Below are 20,286 nucleotides of genomic sequence, written 5' to 3'. Positions count from 1 at the left end.
GAGTAAACCTGTTTCCTTGCAAAATTTGAATACTAGGACACTGCGACACTGCTAACGTTTAAAATTCACAGATAGGACATACATGACATATTCATAATTCCCGCAAAGTTCTACAGAATTTGATATTGGCTGCAAAAGCGACATAGTATCTTTAAAGCTAATCTTGAGCTCCGAGCTTTTGAACCAGTAATATAAAACAACCTCACAAAAACTTGCTGGAAATCTTCTATAAACCCACAACTCTCATGTGCACATAGTGACCTGTGTTAAGCACATGATGTCGGAACTACTTACCTTACTTTCATTATCTTTCTATGCTCATTATTCAGCCCCTATACATTTTCTACTAAAATCGTTTGGCACATGTCATTTTTTTGTAATATTAAACATTCAGTGTAAGTTTTGTTGGATTCTGTTAGAATTCGATCTTACCAGAACTCAAGCTTATCTTTAAATATGTTACTTCCCGATGTCAAATCCGTCAAAAGAAGCTATCAAATTACAGAACTATCAGTCATTCCAGTCGCATCCATTGTAAACATGTATAAGCACTCTTAATTTTCATGTTTGAAATATTTATGTTGGTTCCGTCTTGCATCCGTTTGTAAAAAGGGGAATGCACTGAGCTAGTTTCATGAGCACTATTTTAGTTCTGCATTTTGAAATGAATTGTTTGAGTTCAATAATATATTTAATTTGTAAATTAACCGATTGATATTAAGACACATCGTTTAGTACAGACAAATAAAACTAGTATGATATTGTTGATTAAGAAATATCCCCCAAAACCTGTTTAAAAAATAATATTTTTGATATGTTGGAATTCATATATCTTTTTCTTTTATCTTTCGAAGATCCCAGCAGAGTGTCATTATGAAGGTTTCGTTGAAGAGATACCAGGATCGTTTGTGTCTATCGATGTCTGCAATGGACTAAGGTATGTTACTTTTTGATTATCTGATGTCATTCAAATTTAATAATGATTTGTTTCTGTTGTTTTCCAATATCCAATTCTTCCTCCTTCACTGTCTCCTCACCTATTCTTTTTCTCACCCCTGTCTTCTTCCTTAGCTCTTAGATATCCCGCCCTTCCCCTATCTCACTCCTCTCTCCTCCACAGGCTCACTCCCCACCCCTCAGTAACCCCTATTACGAACTATTTTCCCGCCACTAGTTTCTCTCATCCCCTTCTCCCCCCCTTCCCTTCTCTGTCACACACTCTTCCCCTCTCCTTCTCATTTCCATACCTCTGTTTACGTACTCTGCCTTCACTGTTCCTTTCCTTTTCGTACCCTCTAATTTTCATCCCTCCCAATTACACACATTGTAACCCTTATCACCTATCACTTTCCTCCATGTTTTTACAATATGTTTATAGTATATTACAGCAATCATCATTGATTCACACTTGTAAGTTGCAATGTTTCTATATTCTCGTCTATATTCCCTTCCCCTCCCCTTCTCTCACACACACTCTTCCCCTCTCCCTCTCATTTCCATACCTCTGTTCACGTACTCTGTTTTCTCTGATTCTCTCCTTTTCTTACCCTCTAATTTTCATCCCTCCCATTCATTTGTACTACACATTGATTTGATTTGATTTGATTTGATTTATTGGTTTCTGCATCTTTTTTCTTTTTTTCATCATACATTTTAATGAACATAATATGGCTTGATCATATTTCAAGTGTATATAATTTTATACAGATAATAAACGATATTAAACAAATATATTGAATTTAAACAAATATATTGAATGCATAATTAACATACATTAGATGCAGGAGGGATACAGAAATAAGCAAAGTAGCTTGACGTGCCGGTGTGACCGCGCCGTTTGTCCTACCATTTTCGTTTGTCCGTCGGACATAATATGCGGGTTTTCTGCTCGCACGGATCGTCCGTGACTCGCCCGGATCGTCCCTCGGACGATCCGTGCGGATTGCTATCCGCGCAGTCTGTCCCCCCATTGTTTTACTTGTATATTTGATAAAAGGAAGAAACTCGGCAAATCAATGTATTTAGACTCATTGCAAATCATGTGGTTGGCATTTTTTCTAGAAATTACATAATAATAACTCTCTACAATAGCAAATGGGCCAGTCCTTTTGAAAGTAGAAGTGAATATTTTCTTTAAAACATTTACTCTATGAAGGCATACTCGTGATATTGGCCCCACAATTACTGTTGTAATCGATTGTACGTGGCTTCGTACTTACGGTCAGATGAGCATATTTTAATACCATATTCATGGTTTTAGGCATTACAATTAAGGTCAGATTAGCATCATGGGGCCAGCCTTAGGGCCCAAGATGGGGTCCAGGGGGTAGAGCCCCCGGAATTAGCTCAGGGGTATGGGCATTTAATTACGGTTACATACTTTCTTTTCTATTTCTTTCTATTTAATTCTCTTTAATATACTTTTTCAAAAGTGTGGGGTGGGAGGGGGGGGGGGGGGCTTGAGCCCCCAAGCCCGCCGTTCCGCGGGACCTGACATGTCGGCCTCTAAATAGTAAATAAGCACATTTCTTGCCTGACTGTAAATTGTGATATATGTCATTCTCCAACAAACGCATAAAAAGTATAATTTATTAAAAAGCGAGGAAAAATCCCGGAAAATTAGGCCATTTCAGCAACATCTGTATATCACTGGTATCAAATTAGAAAAAAAAAAATCACTTTTAAAGTTTGTATTGGTGGGGGGGGGGGGGGGTAGGAACTGGCTGAATACTTACACCTATGGTGTCGAGGGGGCTCTTTCTTCATGTTTTTGTTCGGTAATAAATAAGGTTAGTTGTGTGGGTGTCACTCAGGCGAGGATATACGGGGGGCGATGGACCCGCCCCCCCCCCCTCTTTGAAAAAATAAGAAAGGAAAGGAAAGAAAAAAGAAAGGAAAGGAACAAGTAAAGAAAGAAGGGCTAAATACACGAGTTAGAAGTAGACCCATCAGGGCACTCACTTATCCGTATCAGGAGGAAAAATACACGGGGGCTCGGGGTGAATTAGCCCCCGAAATGCCAAAAAGAGCCCCCGAAAGTCATAAAAGTAACCCCCGAAATGTTTTAAGTATTTTTTCTCTGATCCGTATATAGGAAAAGGCCCTGGGGCAGCTAGCCATACTCCGATATTTGGGTCGTTTTCCGATCAGAACTAGCCCTAACTATCATTCCAGAATTTTTTGTTTCAGAACCTAAAACAAAGTTACCCAATCCCTTTAAGTGTCAAAAAATAGACTTCATTGAACTGTAATTACGCTTTGGAACCGGGGGGAGGGGGAATGGGGGCGCAGCCCCCCCCAAAAAATATATTGGGGGGGGGGGGGGGGGGCTCAGAGATCATTGAGCCCCCCCCCCAATATTTTTGGCGGGGCTTATAGATATCATTAATTGAGCCCCCCAATCTTTTGGTGGGGCTAAGATATCATTGAGTCCTTAGGGGCTAAGATACCATTGAGCCCCCAATATTTTAAGTGGGGCTCAGATATCATTGAGCAGCATCCGAGACTTATTGCTGGGCTCGGAGATATCATGAACCCCCCTCCTCCCCAATGATTATATTCTAGGCATGAAACTCATGTATACCTATAATCTACAGACGTACCATTCAAATATAAACATTTTATAAATATTTATTTAGGGAGGAGAGAGGGGGGCTCAGACCAGTGGCGGATCCAGGGGGGGGGGGGCCGGGGGGCCCGGGCCCCCCCCCCCCCCTTGAGAAAAAAAATCATGTAAAATCACGTGATTTTTAACCTTTTTGGAGGTTGGGCCCTCCCCCCCTGGCGCTCAAGGGGGGGGGGGTGCAAATTGAAATTTTTTTGAGGATCAAAAAAATAAATAAATGTGCTCACTACCCCCCCCCCCCCCCCCCCCCCACTGAGCGAAATTTTGGCCGGCGCATTTTTCAAATTTTCGGGAGCAAAAAAAAAAAAAAATTGTGCTCTGTACCAACCCCCCCCCCCCCCCCCCCCCCCACTGAGCGACTTTTCGGCCGGCGCGATTTTCAAATTTTCGGGAGCCAAAAAAAAAAAAAGTTGGGCCCCCTCCCCTAAGAAATCCTGGATCCGCGCCTGGCTCAGACATCGAATCTCGCATATCATTGACCCAAAAAATATATTTGGTAGATCTCGGATATCATTTAAACCCCCAAATATTTTGGAGGGACTCAGATATCATAAGCCCCCCCTCAAGTGTTTTTGGTGGGGCTCGGATAACATCACGGAGCCCCCCGATATTTTTGAGGGGCCCGGATATTGAGCCACCTCCCCCCCCCCCCCCCAAAAAAAAAAAAAAAAAAAAAAAAAAAAAAAAATTCGGCCGGGCTCGGTTATCATGAGCCCCCTCCCCAATATTTTGTTCGTGCTGATGAGTTGAGGGAAGTGTATGCCGGAGATATTGACTTTGTAGCATTAACTCGGCAGCTAACAAGCCTCCAAGACGTGTGCGACGATGAGAGTAAACCTATCAAATATACATTAAAACAATCTGTGAGATTTTCAACAACAGTCCAATCTATAAGAGATCATTCTCAAAGGTGCACATCCTTCTTCTCATTTACCTTACAATCCCGGTTACAACGGCAACTTGCGAGAGAACATTCTCTGTCTTGAAACGGATCAAAACTTCTCTGATAAGTACAATGACCCAAAGAAATCTCAACCAAAGCTTAATATTACACATATATAAATCTCGTAAAGATAAACTGAACTTGAAAACTATTGCCCAAACTTTGTTTCCAGGAACACAAGAAGACAAAACTTCTTTGGCACATTTGTCTGAGGCTGCATGAAAAGAAGAAAAGTCTGAAATTTTTCGCCGCGATGACATAGACGAGGAACAAAGAATTTATTTTCAGGTGCAAATTAAAGACAAAGAAGGATCTCAGAATTATATTTTTGGGTGGTGCCACATTTCTGTTTTTAAATATGTCCGATTATAGCATGTGTGACAATAAAAGTTGGTTTTTCACGTTCCTGGGGTATTATTTTTTCCAAAGGTGTTAAATGTGTGTTTTGTCATACTTAATAAAATAAACTGAATATCTTATAATTCAACGATTTCTTCAAGTAGGCCTACTTTTATTAATTTCTTCAACTGCTTAAAAGTAAGGCTACAAATGCTTTGTTATTGTAGAGCTGTAGTGTGAACAGGCTACTTAGTAATTCACATTTATAGATTGGTGCACATCATTATGCTTGATCATCCTCTCCTATCTGTTTGTTTTCATTCCTCTGTTAGTCATCCTTTATTTGCTACCTATGATATTTGAATATTCATTATTTCCTTTTATTCTATAAATGATCATGTAAATCCCTATATATGCAAAATAAACCCTGGAGGTTTAAAGTTGTAAAGCCCATGGCAGTTCAACACACGCAATCATGAAATAAAGGTGTCTTCATCGAAGTGTCTCTGTAAGTTTAGAACCACGCCCTGTGCCTACCCGCTCAGGCCACTCTACATTCAGGGGCGTCGCTAAAGGGGGGGGGGGGGGGGTGTGGGGTTGAAGTCGGTGGTATTTTTTACGTCGGTCGGCCAGCAATTTGTTCCCCTTAGAACTGTGACTTTTTATCGGACAAAGAAACATTTCTGAAAATTCAGACAATGATTAAGAGTCGGTTCAATGAATCGTCTTCTTTTTCTAATAATTTAATGAAACGTCGAAGCTCCCGCGTTTCGCGCGAGAGGGGGAGAAACTGAATTCAGACAATTAGGGTTAAGAGTAGAGAACGGTATACAACAAATTGTTTTCTTTCTATAATAATTTAATGAAACGTCTAAGCCTCCACGCTTCGTGTGGGATGGGGAAACTGAATTCAGACAAGGATTAAGAGTCGAGAACGGTACAACAAATCGTCTTCTTTTCATAATAATTTAATGGAACGTCTAAGCTACTGCGCTTCGCGCGGGATGCCTTTCACCCATCCCCTCCCCCACCTAGGGAGCGCTTTGCGCACTCTTTAAGTGATTCGCTTGCTCAATACCGCCCCTCCCTGAAATAAGATTCTAGCTACGCGCCTGCATTAAAATATATAGCTATGATGCTTACTAAGTTAACAAAATAATTTGTATATTGATGTCGTCGATGACAATGACCATTTGCGCATAACAATTTAGCCTTTGGCCCCGGGTTTATAGGGTTAAATTTGTAGATATTGGAATCATTTAATTTTGTCGGTAATTAATTGGTGGCTTGTTTTGTCGGGAATCGTTGACCTCTACCCCCCCCCCCCCCCCCCCACTGAAAAAGGACTAGCGACGCCACTGACGACACATCAGGCCTATACTTGCGTTTTGTGAGAGGCTCAAGTATCCGGGCCAGCTATTTATAGTTGAGTAAGTTTTGAAGAAAAACAAAAACGAGTACTCGCTCTCCAATCGTATTGGTTATTGGGGAATTTCGAATGTCATCAAATAAGTTTTTTTCCTTTTAACATAATAATTGTTTTGCGACTCAATTCAGGCCTGACTAAATATAAACTTTTTCGTAAGGCAACAGACAAGTAATTTAGTCATATACCTGATTAACATTTGAAGATTTCCTACACTAGTGCCTGGCCGTGCGTGTTCCATATTTGAACACTAAGTTGCACCTGAAATTGCAACATGTGCATTATAAGCTCCAAACGCTTTCTTTCATACAAATACACCAACAAACAATCCCCAAAGCTTGAATGCATACTATTTCACGAGATGTAATTAAACAATATGAATTATATTAATGATACACTGACATGTACATGCAAATGCATGATAATTGTTGCGCTTCTTGCTCCCAGCAAGATAGTTTACTCCTACATTTAATTTTGTTGCTGTTATGAGTTTATGAGTTTATATTCATATTTTTGTTATCAAACAGGAATAAATAAATGAATATATAAATATATTTGTACAATGATAATTGTAAAATGATGATAGAAGAACCAATGAAAATCGCAACTGATCTTCCCTAATTCCTTTTCTTTTCTTCCTCTTTGTTTTCTGTCCCTTTCTCTCCTCTTTCCCTTTCACTTCCCTTACTCTCTCTCTCTCTCTCTCTCTCTCTCTCTCTCTCTCTCTCATTTAAGTTTGCTGAGGGTGGCAGGGGCCCTTCGCCCCCTCCCCCCGATCCACGCGATTTTGGTGGGATTAATCGTAACTGATCTCTGCTTCTTTTCACCCTTTTCTTTTCTTCTTCCTCTTTTGTGTTTCATTTTAGCTCTCCTCTTTCCCTTTCCCTTCTTTCTCTCTTTTTTTGGCGGGGAGGGGGTGGGGTGGTCGGGGAGGGGGCAGAGGCAAAGGCCTTTCTCCGCGATCCACATCTTGTTTGCAGAAAAATTGCAACTGATATTCCTTCTTTTCTTTTCCTCTTTTGTTTCTTTCCCTTTCCTTCCTTCTCTCTTGTTTTGCGCGGGGGGGGGGGGGGGGGGGGGACAACAGCATGGGCGGCAAGGCCCTTCCGGCCCCCAATCTCCTTCTTTTCGCTTTTTTTCTTTTCTTCTTCTATTTCTCTTATTTCCCTTTCCCTTCTTTTCCTTCCTTCTCTCTCTCTTTGCTAAGGGGGGGGGGGGGGGAGGGGTACAAATCGGGACAAATTGCAACTGATCTCCCCTACCTTTCTTCTTCCTCTTCCCCCCCCTTTCCCTTCCCTTACTTCTCTCTCTCTCTCTCACACATTTAAGTTTGCTGAGAGAGGCAGGGGCCTTTCGCCCCCTCCCCCCGATCCACACGATTTTGGTGGGATTAATCGCAACTGATCTCTGCTTCTTTTCACCCTTTTCTTTTCTTCTTCCTCTATTGTGTTCCATTTTAGCTCTCCTCTTTTTCAACTGATATCCCTTCTTTTCTTTTCCTCTTTTGTTTCTTACCCTTTCCTTCCTTCTCTCTTGTTTTGCGGGGGGAGTGTGGCAACAGCATGGGCGGCAAGGCCCTTCCGCCCCCCATCTCCTTTTTTTCCCTTTTTCTTTTCTTCTTCCTTTCCTCTTCTCTCTTCTTTCCCTTTCCCTTCTTTTCCTTCCTTCTCTCTCTCTCTCTTTTTGTTTGCCAGGGGAGGGCAGGCGAAGGCATTTCGCCCCCGATCCACACCGCGTGGTGGGAAAAATCACAATTGATCTCCCGTACCTTTCTTTTCTTTCCCTTTCCCTTCTCTTCCTTTCTCTCTCTTTTAAGTTTGCTGTAGAAGGGGGGTGGGGACAAGGGCCATCCCCCCCGATCCCCAACTTGTTGGCGGGAAAACTGCAACTGATATCCCCCTTCTTTTCTTTCTTTCCCTTTATCTCCTCTTTTCCCTTTTTTCTTTCCCTTCTCTTCCTTCTCTCTTTCTTTTTGCTTGGGGGGGGGGGGGGGGGGGGCAACAGCCTTTGAAGCAAAGCCCTTTCGGCGGCTCCCCGATCTCCTTCTTTCCCCTTTTCTTTTCTTCTTGCTTTCCCTTTGTCTCTTCTTTCCCTTTCCCTTATTTTTCCTTCCTTCTTTCTCTCTCTCTTTCTCTATCTCTCTTTTGCTGAGGGGAGGGGGGAGGGGGTGGCGAAGGCCTTTCGCCCCCGATCTCCTTCCTTTCACCCTTTTCTTTTCTTCTTCCTCTTCTTCCTTTCCCTTACTCTCCGCTTTACCTTCTCTCTCTCTCTGACTCTCTCTCTATCGCTCTCTCTCTCTCTCTCTCTTCATTTTTTTGTTGGCGGTTTGGGGTCAAGACCCTATCGCCCCAAAATCGGGAACGAACTTTTACAAAGATTACATGAACATAAAGAGAGCTGAGAGAGAAAAACTGTAATTTGTTTTTGTGTGCTGGCCTTTCCTTTGTGAATGATCACATCTGACACATCAGTCACCGAAAATCATTTCTGAATGTCGGAATTGGTTCTTTATAGTAAACTTTACTTGAAATCTGGTCATCGGTAAAGTATTATCGGCATTATCGTGATCCAAGTCCCCAGGGACTCGACCTTTATGTCTAGACGTTGCATAATGCAATTCGTATTGGTATTTTATTCCATCTCAGAGTGATTATAGACGTTATTTTTTAAGGATAATAAAGATAAAGCTGTCTGGGTTTTTAAAGATAATGCTTCAAAACAAATCGAACAAGCTGTTTATTTCTTTATTTATGGTTTGTTTCTACTGTTTATCTTTTTTCATTGCCAACCATCGAAAACGATTATATTATGCATTTCACAGAGGAAGTTTGCATAGAAGAACTATGCTTTCTAATGGATCCGTACAATATGGCACAGCTTTAGGGGCCTTGGAGAGCCCCCAACCGGGGGTTTCGGGGCGGAGCCTCAGGATGCTCTCGAGTTAATTTGACTTTAAAGAGCAAGTGTCTCTAAGATATAAAGAGAGGTTATTTCTTCAATGAAGTGAAAGGACTCATGAAAATAAAATAGCCCTTTCATTTCATTTTAGAAATAAACTCCAATCCATCCCTTGATATTTAAATTGCACGGCTCCTACTTCGTGCTTTGTTCACACTCTCCCTGATCTATAAAGGGTGTTTTCTCTATTTGATCATCAACAGAAGCAAAATGCTAGGCCACGAACTTTTCGAAGCGTGACCAGATTCAAAGTATGCTTAAATGGGGGCATTGATGTATGTAGAAAAAACAGGATGAAGATCCCATGCAACGCTTCGAAATTTAAAAGAAGAATAAGAAAAATAAAGTTGAGATTTCACCTTTATGTCTAGACGTTGCATAATGCAATTCGTTTTGGTATTTTATTCCATCTCAGAGTGATTATAGAAGTTATTTTTTAAGGATATTAAAGATAAAGCTGTCCGGGTTTTTAAATGCGTCAAAACAAATCGAACAAGCTGTTTATTTCTTTATTCATGGTCTGTTTCTACTGTTTATCTATTTTCATTGCCAACCCTCGAAAACGAATTTAGTATGCATTTCACAGAGGAAGTTTGCATAGGATAACTATATATATGTATGTATACATATATATATATATATAGATATATATATATATATATATATATATATATATATATATACAAATTATTTATTGGGCTTATTTTGCTTTCTAATGGATCCGTACAATATGGCACAGCTTTAGGGGCCTGGGAGACCCCCCACCGGGGGTTCCAGGGCGGGGCCCCAGGATGCTCTCGAGTTTTTTCGACTTTAAAGAGCAAGTGTCTCTAAGATATAAAGAGAGGTTATTTCTTCAATGAAGTGAAAGGACTCATGAAAATAAAATAGCCCTTTCATTTCATTTTAGAAAGAAACTCTAATCCATCCCTTGATATTTAAATTGCACTGCTCCTACTTCGTGCTTTGTTCACACTCTCCCTTATCTATAAAGGGTGTTTTCTCTATTTGATCATCAACAGAAGCAAAATGCTAGGCCACGAACTTTTCGAAGCGTGACCAGATTCAAAGTATGCTTAAATGGGGGCATTGATGTATGTAAAAAAAAAAAAAAAGGATTAAGATCCCATGTAACGCTTCGAAATGTAAAGAAGAATGAGAAAACTAAAGTTGAGATTCGACCGTTATGTCTAGACGTTGCTTAATGCATTTCGTATTGGTATTATCTCCCGTCTGACAGTGATTATAGACGTTATTTATATGGATAATAAAGATAAAGCTGTCCGGGTCTTTGAATATAATGCTTCAAAACAAATCGAACAAGCTGTTTATTTCTTTATTCATGGTCTGTTTTTACTGTTTATCTATTTTCCTTGCCAATTCTCGAAAACGAATGTATTATGCATTTCACAGAGGAAAGTTGCATATTGATGACGCAGGCCAAGATTTAAACCCACTCAAGTGTGAATTTGGCGTATCTTCACTCATCTTCTTCAACTAGGAAATGGACTTCATTGTAGCCTTAGGACAGGATGGTGAAATAAAATTGATAAAAGAACATCATAATCAGATTATCCGACCCCGGAAACCCCATGAATTCATCAACTTTTATCATACTGGTCCTTTTCCTTTTGAAACTACGCTTGACCTTTAACTCGGATGGCGGCCATTTTTTATTTGGCCAATATGGCCAGCATGACAGTCCCAAGGAGACCTGCAATATTGATACAAGCAACATCATAATCAGATTCTCTGACCCAGAAAACCTCCTTACTATATAGTTTTTTTTAATCATTTTAGCTCTTTTCCTTTTGGAACTACTATTGATCTGTAACTATCAGATGGCGGCCATTTTGGATTTGACCAATATTACCAGTATGACCCGAGGAGATCTCAAATCGATGAAAGAATATCATAATCAGATTCTCTGACCCCGAAAACCCCATAAATATATAAACTTTTATCATACTAGCCCATTTTCTTTCGTAACTACACTTGACCTGTAACTATCAAATGGCGGCCATTTTGGATTTGATCAATATGACCAGTATGGCAGCCCCAAGGAGATCTTAAATTGATGAAAGAATATCATAATCAGATTCTCTGACCCCCAAAACCCCATAAATATATAAACTATTATCATACAACCACTTTTCCTTTGGGAACTACGCTTGACCTTTAACTCAGATGGCGGCCATTTTGGATTTGCCCAATATGGCATACCCAGAGGGTGCCCTTCTTGGCGTCCGGAAGAAATCGTAAAAGTATGGTATAATCTACCTCTGGGCCAAATTTGGTGCTTTTAGAAGAATCTGCACCAAACAACCCATATTTAGCCCTAACAGCCTCCACTATATGTGAACTAGAATACGGACATTCGGTGCGGCAGGCGGACTATTGGTGCGAGACCTCTTCCGCACGGATTGTCCGTCAGACATTTGAGGCGCGCACGGAATGTCCGACACGGACATTCTGCGCGGATAAAATCCGCACCGATCGTCCGCTCTCGATCGATCTCTAATAGTCGGACGATCGGTGCGGGTTACATTCTACGCGTTCACACCGGCAGCCCTCAACTTAGATACAACAATACAAATAAAAATAAAAAGAGTGACTTGCAGAAAAGAACCCTTATCACCCATCACTTTCCTTCATGTTTTTAAAGTCACTATTATTTTACAGCATATTACAAAAATCAAAATTGATTCACACTAGTAAGTTGCCATGTTTCTATATTTTCGTCTGGTTATCTTCTGCATTCTTCTTATTTTACCTGTTTATGTCCATTAAACACAGAGGTCTAATACTTTCTGGGACTGAAACACTTGTAATTGAACCGCTGCATCCTCACGAACACGAGGTAAGTCTCAAACTCAAGGTTTTCCTATCACTTGAGAGGTTGAATCTTTAAACATTTTGTTTCAGGGGGAGGGGGCTAGAAAGATACTAGTGTTGTGATCGTCCTTTAGAGGCTAAGGTCGTCTGTTGTATGTTTAGTTTTAGTAGATAAGTACAAACTTTCAGGATTTTATATTTTGACATTTAACATAAATTTTCGTGGGGGAGGGGGCGCGATCGAGCATGGAAAATTTGTAAAGGGCGTGCCCATAGCCTACCCCTATTGTTATTGATTTTGTGTAGGACGTTGATCTCTATTCTCACTAATAGCCAATAAAGTATATTGGAGACGCCTAAGAATATCGTATAATTAGCTCAAAACTTATCTTTGTGTACAACCGCACCTTCCGTATTGCCTATATCTTTGCTGTTGTATTCGTCTACTTCACAATGTAGGCCTACTGATAAATTGCATTAAACGATTTACAACTTTGCCTTTTGTTGTAGCTTCTTGGTGATCACGTAATTGCTAACAATGGTATGAAGAGCGAATGGAGGGGTTTATATACCACATCAAGATCACATCATCACAGAAGGGTGAGGATATTACTTTTTCTTTTTGAATTTCGAATTTTTGATTGAATTTGACTTGAATCAATTTAAATCTTATTTTTTAATATACTTGAAGCATGTAAAATATACCAAATGAAAAAGATTTAACATATTTTTATTTTGTTGCTCCATAGCCATCTCGTTCCTCTATTTTTTTTTCTCAAAAAAACACATTGATTTTGTATTCATCAGATATGAGAAAGAAAAGAAAAAGAAAATAAATATATTGATATATATATATATATATATATATATATATATATATATAAAGAGAGAGAGAGAGAGAGAGAGAAAGAGAGAGAGAGAATGAGAAAGAGAAAGAGAGAGTAAACGAGAGAAGGATAGAGAGAGAGAAAGAGAGAAAGAGAGAGAGAGCGTGAGTGAGCGTTTTATGCCTTGTAATCCAATAGTTCTTTTATTTAGTCACACATTTTCGAAAGTATCAACTTCTTTTTTCCCCGTCACCCTACATATTAACACAATACAAATATATACACACACACAAACACACGCGTACACACGCACACGCACGCACACCGCACACGCACATACATACACACAGACGCACATACACACACACATATATATATATATATATATATATATATATATATATATATGATTATGTTTGAATGTAATATCTTCAAACCATTTTACCTTCAGGTCCGACGAGATGTTACTGATGAAATGAAATACATCACAGCTGATATCCTTGTTTCCCAAAGCTTTGTGAGTATATCCCGTTTGCTTCTTTAATACCTGTATCAGCTTTGAACCAAATATGGCATGCGATACTTTCGTTTTCTGTTTATTTTTGAATGATATAAATTTCCTCTTGTTAAGAGGAAAGGGAAATGGCTCTCCATCAAGCAAATTGATCTAACATAGACGAAAAATAGGAACAATTATTTGTTTACCTCATCATATGGCCCGTACTTTATTATAAAATGCAATTTCTAGGCCCAGCACATTCTACAATGCTTTCTTCCTGTATATATATACGATGTATATATTTCCTTCGTACTTTCTACTTAATAACCGTACACTATACTTGATTTAACTTATTCACCCGAATTATCTTGTAACCGACACGGCTTTTGAATTTATCTGTATTGTGGAACAAATATACTTCAAACTTCAAACAGCACTTCTTGTTATGTCACAAGAAGCAGTGCAGCTTGTTTGTCTTCATCTACCTTTTAATTATACATTCCGACGCCTCTTCAACAATTTACAGAAAGATTAATTAAACCTACATAATTTTGTCACTCCATTGAGCAAGATTTGCATTAACGGATTGTTTGTCATTATAAACCAGTAATTCCATAATTCCATGAAATTTACCAGTGAATTTACAATGTTGGCATTGAACAGGATTGGATTTGGCGTTTGAAATTTAATGATTGATGTTCATGTCATGTTTTATATTTAACGTTTTATTTGCCAATTGTGAAGATCAGCACACACAAGAGGCGTCAATTAAGAAAAGGATTGCTTATTTGTGTATTTCAAAGTCTTTGCATCCTATCAATCCCAATTGGCTATACACAACAACCCTTATATCAACTTATGAGGTAGTTTTAGGATTTAGGAATTTAGGAATAAACCACTTTTTTATCGAGAAAATCTAGAAAAGAAACACACATACTAGTAACTCAGTGTTAATTGCTCTGGCTCCTAATGGTTAGGAGCCAGATCATAATACACTGAGTTCCCATAGGACATACATTTATTCAGATGGTCATATCTCAGCTAATACTTAACATATTCACTTGGTTTTCGACATTTGGACATTATTTTTGATGCTCTTTCGGAAAATGAAGATTTTTTTTGGTGAAATTCTAAAAATAGATTTTTGATGACGTCACACTTCACCACTCTATAAACATCCTCGTTGGCACCATGATAATATTTGATTGGTAGATTTAAAGTTAAATCCCTTTCATAATCTTTATCATTCTTAGAACGATAGGTACAGCAGCAGCACTGTAGGATCTTCAAACAAAGCAAGAAACATAGCGAGCCTCGCGAATCACGTAAGTAATGACTCATTAACCCATAGTAATTAAAAATAAACTTGAGTTCTGGTAAAAAAAGAAAATTAATTCTCACAGAATCAAACGAAACAAGATTACAAATAAATGTCATTTGCCAAACAATTTTGGTAGAAAATGTATACTGGCTGAGTAATGAGCATAGAAAGATTAGGAAATCAAGGTAAGTAACCCCGACACCATTTGTGTAGTCCCATATACATCTTTCTGTGTACAGTGCTTGTTACTTTACCAAGACTGGGCCAAATTTATTATGATTTTGATGACTCCAGAACCTTGCAGTACACACCAATACTTACATGCTACATGATCAACTTTTTCTGATCTATTCCACATCTTTTCTTTCACAATGCAATCGCATGACCAGAACTCAACTTTTTCTTAAAATCTAAATGAATCAGATTTTCATTTTTGCACTCTCTGCTTATGTACAATTTTCATTTGAGAGTTTACTGGATAGGAAGATAAAAATAAAAAGTCACGAAAATATGACACTCAATTTATTGTTTTTGTAACTTTTTAGCCCCTCGACAAGGAATATAGTAACTGCTTTATATTTCTTATATTTTTAACATAATTTATACAATTGTTAAAATGTACACGGGCCTACACATTTTGTATAGTTTCAACTGCGACGCAAAGTCAATCCCATAAATATTAAGGAGGAAATCAGGGAGCAAATTTCCCCGAAGTCAAAACTTGAAGAAAACAATAAAAAAAGACAATTGAGGCCAATATCATTTTCTTAAATTGATGTAAGTTTCGTAATTCATGCACCAACAGCTATTTCTTTTCGTTCGAAACTTGTTAATTTTATCATAGGTTACGTTTCGTTGCACATTTTCAATTAAAGTTTTAAACACATTTGCATTCGATTTTGTTTTCATTATATTATTTTTCCTAGTTCCTCGACCCTTTAAAAGTCGATCTGATCATTCGTAACGTTGTGGTCTTTGTGGACGAGGATCCAATCGAGTATACATCGAACTTGCACATGATGCTAGCCGACTTAGAGAATTACGTCAGAAATACGTCATCTTACGAAGACATGAACACGCCCCCCGCAGAACTAGCCGACATCACGGAGTATCTAACGTAAGATATCAATATCATTCGTAAAAACGGAAGGGGGGTATTTCTTTCTGCCCTTATGAAGAAAAAAAATCAATGGGGAGAGCCCCTAAACAGAATTTATACTTCATATAGGAAATCCCCAGGCATTGGTTGTTGTTAGTGTTATCTCATCTAATATATCATTATCATCATTTATATATGACATAACTCTCTTTTTACGTTATAATTTGTTATGTTCCTGGAAATTTAATAAATAGATAAATAAATGAATGAGTAAATTAATCAGTGAAACGACCAATTAATGAATAAATAAATGGATAAATCGTTGAATAGGCCGGTCATAACAATATTTTACAGAGATGCCACCAATAAATTGCCATATCAAATACATCAGTATTCCTTTAGCAGCACCTTATTCTCATAATTGGCATATCGAGGAGGGAGTGGGGGGGGGGGGGGGTACAGGGCCACACCCGACCAAATCCAGCCTTGCTATTTGATTTCTGGTATATTTTCCCAACTTCTATTTCTTGACTCTTACGCCATTGAACCAATGTTAACTAATCTTGAATTGATATGTATAAGTATTTAGGAACGCTATAAGTAGAGTTTAGGTATAAAAGATCAAAGATCAAAGATTACGGGGTCATGAAGATGTTACAAATATCAAATATTTGGGCTTAAGTACGTATGAGCATGAAAAGGTTAAATGGAAAGGGTTTTGGTTTGTGAGATCAGATATTAAAAGCCACAGGTCGTTGTTTAATGAACACTTAGAAGCATATTAGAGGCATCCCACACTGTTAAAAAAAATTAAACAAGTTGTTTAAAATTTTAAACAACCCCGAGTTAACCGGTGAATCCCTCAACTGTTGTTTAAAAATTAAACAAATTAAGGTTGTTTACATTTTGAACACTTAGTTGTTTAAAAATTAGAAAACCTTTTAAACAACAGTTGTTTAGTAATAAAATTGCACAACTCGGTTGTTTAAAGCAAGTTGTTTAAATTTTAAACAATAATGTTTAAATTACTAAGCAACTGTTGTTTATTCAGTATTACTGCACAACTGGGTTGTTTAAAAGGAGTTGCTTAAATTTTAAACACAACTGTTTAATAGTTATTATCTGGTTGTTTGAATTTGTGAAATGACCTACTGGAACCACTCCTGCAATAATCACAACGATTTATACACTGTAACATGCAGAGCTTGTTGCCAATTTACTTCAACATTTGTTCATCATATTCATGACAGTGACAGACAACATTATTATTTGTCTCTATAACTTCACCTAAACCCCATCGGCGAAGCCGAGAAGAACCAAGTCGTCGCCTTGCCCCGTGTTCCGCCATTTTCCGCCAGCACTGCATGCTTGCATGCATGTATTATGTACGTACTTTGTGCATATCGCATGTGTGTGCGCAAATTGCAATCGCGTATCGAGAAAATATCAACGACGCCCCCGGGACTTTTTAAACAACTCTGTTTAATTAAAAAAATTTTAATAGATAGTTGTTTAAGCCAATCGAGCACTGATTTTTCGATTTTGAACAACGTTGTTTACTTTTTTAAACAACATTCTTTTAAACAGTGATATTTTAAACACCGTTCTAACAGTGCATGTTTTTCTATTGTAACTTAACTACATTGACTTCTAGTTAATGTAGAATACCGTACTGGAAACTGATTAGAAGTTTTAAATCTTTGTAAACCACATTTCCTCTATACATCTGCTCACTTTTTGACCTACATGCAATATTATATTCATTCCAGAATCCCAAAGACAAACTGGCTTCAAATCCTTTCAATCCATTACCCTACTCCCTCCTGTGGAACAGTCTCCCCGCATTTCTAAGAAATATTATGCGCTTCATATCTAACGAAAAGGCGCTTTATAAATGTAATATCATTATACTTTACCTTACTTTACAACACACATCTGAAAACATAAATTGTATTTGTTATTATCATTATCATTTTTATTTTCATCACTCCCCCCCCCCCCCCCCAATTCATTTACAGAGCTGTGGAGGAACCCGTATCAGCGACTGACCGAAACAGCTTCTCCTTCGGTGCGGCAACACTAGGCACCATGTGCACTCCACGAGCCGTGGGCCTCGTCAAGGTGATGAAGAAATCAGCTCTTACTCTCAATATCAGTAACCATGACAATTTCTATTGACAGCAGCGAAATATTAATGATAATAAAAACAAAAACAAAAACAAACGAACGAACAAGTTCTGGACATTCAAGATTTTGATTCAGCACCGCATGAAAATATTCTAGCGACCATATTGTACGGGCATAAGGTATGTATGTTTATGGGAGGGGGGGGGGGAAGAGGTACCACTTGTCCGAATTTTATATATCTAAATTTTCAAGTTTTTGCGACCGAGTGAGGTCAACGAGCAAAATCTTTAAATCTCTGTTTGCATCAAGATATTACTTTATCATGAAAAACATTTTAAGACTGAATATCGCGAGAAAAAAAAAATAGGTAAATAGTGGTCAGTGGGTCCAAAACAGGAAAATTAAGTGACTCCTATCCGCATGGAGTGTCCACTGAACGTCCTATCTGAGGGACGGGATGTTTTCCAATGTAACATAGTCTGCGTGTATAGAATAGGGAAGGGTTATAACATAACACACGGTTCTCAAAGCAGGCAGGATTCGAACCCTCGATCTTCGATTTGAAAGGCGGACGCCTTACCGACTGAGCCAACTCGCCTCTTCATTTCTTGACTTTCGTGTTATGATTATATTTTTCAGGATGTTGGATATGATTTCGTGATACAATCGGCTGCAATGCTGGCTCGGAATGTCGCGAGGAACATTGGACTCTTGAATGAGGATTACTATGAAAAGAAAGATGGTAAATAAAATACAACTTCTATAATATAACACGATATCGAAGACTTTCAAAAAATAATCCTAAGGCTAATTAAATTGTCTTTTCTATCACCCTCTGGAATCTGCAAGCATCAAAATTACTGTTTTGAGTTCGGAACATGATTTATATAGGCAATACAATTGGGTATTGAAACTTCCCTCGAGTTGATTTCTTGAAAGTTTTTGTGATAATATGTTGATAAAAAATGGTATATGAAGGATAAGTATTATACCCGAAAAGATGAGAAAAATCATAATATAATACAAAGAGAAGGAGAGAGAGAGAGAGAGAGAGAGAGAGAGAGAAATGGAAAGAGTGAGAGAGAGAGAGAGAGAGAGAGAGAGAGAATGAGAAGGAGAGGATGAGAATTGGATCGGGTGGTAAAAGAAAGTGTACGAGGAGAGGCAGGCAAAGAGCAAAACGAGTGTTTGGAGCTAAAAAGGCGAAATCTCATTTTACCTAAACACAGAGTTAACGCCCCCTTAACGTTACAAAATGACGTGATTTTCCGTTAGCAATTTGTGCACAAATTTGTTTATGTCTATATTGTTTGCTTTAAATTAAATTAGTGTTATTTCGAGATATACAAAAACAATACTAGAATAAAGAAACAAACAGGTCTACCATGTACATTGCTAAAAGAACTTAATTGTAATTGATTTGTTTCTCTATTCTCTTTAGGTGTTGCCTGTTCTTGCGGTAATAGCCAATGTGTCATGAACCTAAACACTTCGTAAGACCTTTCATATATTTTTTAACTTCTTCTTTCCTTTCTTACTTTTATCTTAATTTCCTATCCTTTCCTTTCCTTTCCTTTCCTTTCTTTTCCCATTTTGTCCCCTTGTTACCGACCAAGTTTCAAATTTCTGTACATGTGATGGCTGGATCATGCTGATAGCTTTACTACATTCTAGAGCTTGAATTCGACAAAACAAATAAATTTATATTTTCTGTCAATACATTTTCACGATTACATTATCCAGTTCAATGATACTAAGTAACGTGTGTGAAATACGTATACCTTGGTCTTGCCTCAATTTAAACACATAATTATATAGAATATTAAAAAAAATTGAAATGTATATTTCACACGTCCAGGGTATGGCTGGATGCTGCCCCGGTCGTCTTCGCACAATGCACCATTACCGAGTACGAGAATATTCTACAAGCGGGTGGGCTCCAGTGCCTCTATGATCGACCTCCAACCATGGTGAGTACATCTGGACTTAAGTCAGACTCGATCTTAAAGGTAAAGACCAGTATGGGAAACGCCCCAATTTCAAAAAATGAAATGGAAGCTCTCATTACCAATCATGTGAAAGAATATGTTTTGACTAATACATGATGATAAAAAATTTGCCGGGAAACCGCCTACTAATTCATATATTTGGTAAATTTGTTTCTCTCATGGTCTGAGAGAGATATAGGGTAGTCCCATATACATCTTTCTGTGTATAGTGCTTGTAACTTTACGAAGAATGGGCCAATTTTGTTATCATTTTGATGATTCCAGAACCTTGCAGATGC

The 20,286-nt window shown here is 38.3% G+C and overlaps 1 protein-coding gene across 2 annotated transcripts in view; it reads left to right on the top strand.

The window, feature by feature from the left end:
* The window catches only part of LOC105440918 (mucin-17-like), an 86,715-nt gene that overhangs the window by 17,979 nt on the left and 48,450 nt on the right, over positions 1 to 20,286 (top strand). For both annotated transcript variants that reach the window (XR_004064970.1, XM_030990570.1), the window contains exons 5-14: positions 855 to 937; positions 12,088 to 12,151; positions 12,637 to 12,726; positions 13,405 to 13,470; positions 14,706 to 14,777; positions 15,700 to 15,890; positions 17,891 to 17,993; positions 18,639 to 18,741; positions 19,441 to 19,492; positions 19,858 to 19,969. Coding sequence is in view for 1 of the 2 variants with exons in the window: in XM_030990570.1 (XP_030846430.1) it covers positions 855 to 937; positions 12,088 to 12,151; positions 12,637 to 12,726; positions 13,405 to 13,470; positions 14,706 to 14,777; positions 15,700 to 15,890; positions 17,891 to 17,993; positions 18,639 to 18,741; positions 19,441 to 19,492; positions 19,858 to 19,969 (936 nt within the window). In the remaining variant the exon portion in view is untranslated. The remainder of the gene's footprint in view (positions 1 to 854; positions 938 to 12,087; positions 12,152 to 12,636; positions 12,727 to 13,404; positions 13,471 to 14,705; positions 14,778 to 15,699; positions 15,891 to 17,890; positions 17,994 to 18,638; positions 18,742 to 19,440; positions 19,493 to 19,857; positions 19,970 to 20,286) is intronic.

This window comes from Strongylocentrotus purpuratus, unplaced genomic scaffold (genome assembly GCF_000002235.5).
Source record: "Strongylocentrotus purpuratus isolate Spur 01 unplaced genomic scaffold, Spur_5.0 spur5_scaffold_19, whole genome shotgun sequence".
In the NCBI taxonomy this organism is placed as follows: domain Eukaryota; kingdom Metazoa; phylum Echinodermata; class Echinoidea; order Camarodonta; family Strongylocentrotidae; genus Strongylocentrotus; species Strongylocentrotus purpuratus.
Note: the sequence above shows the minus strand (reverse complement) of the source record. Positions and strands in the feature narration are given on the sequence as shown.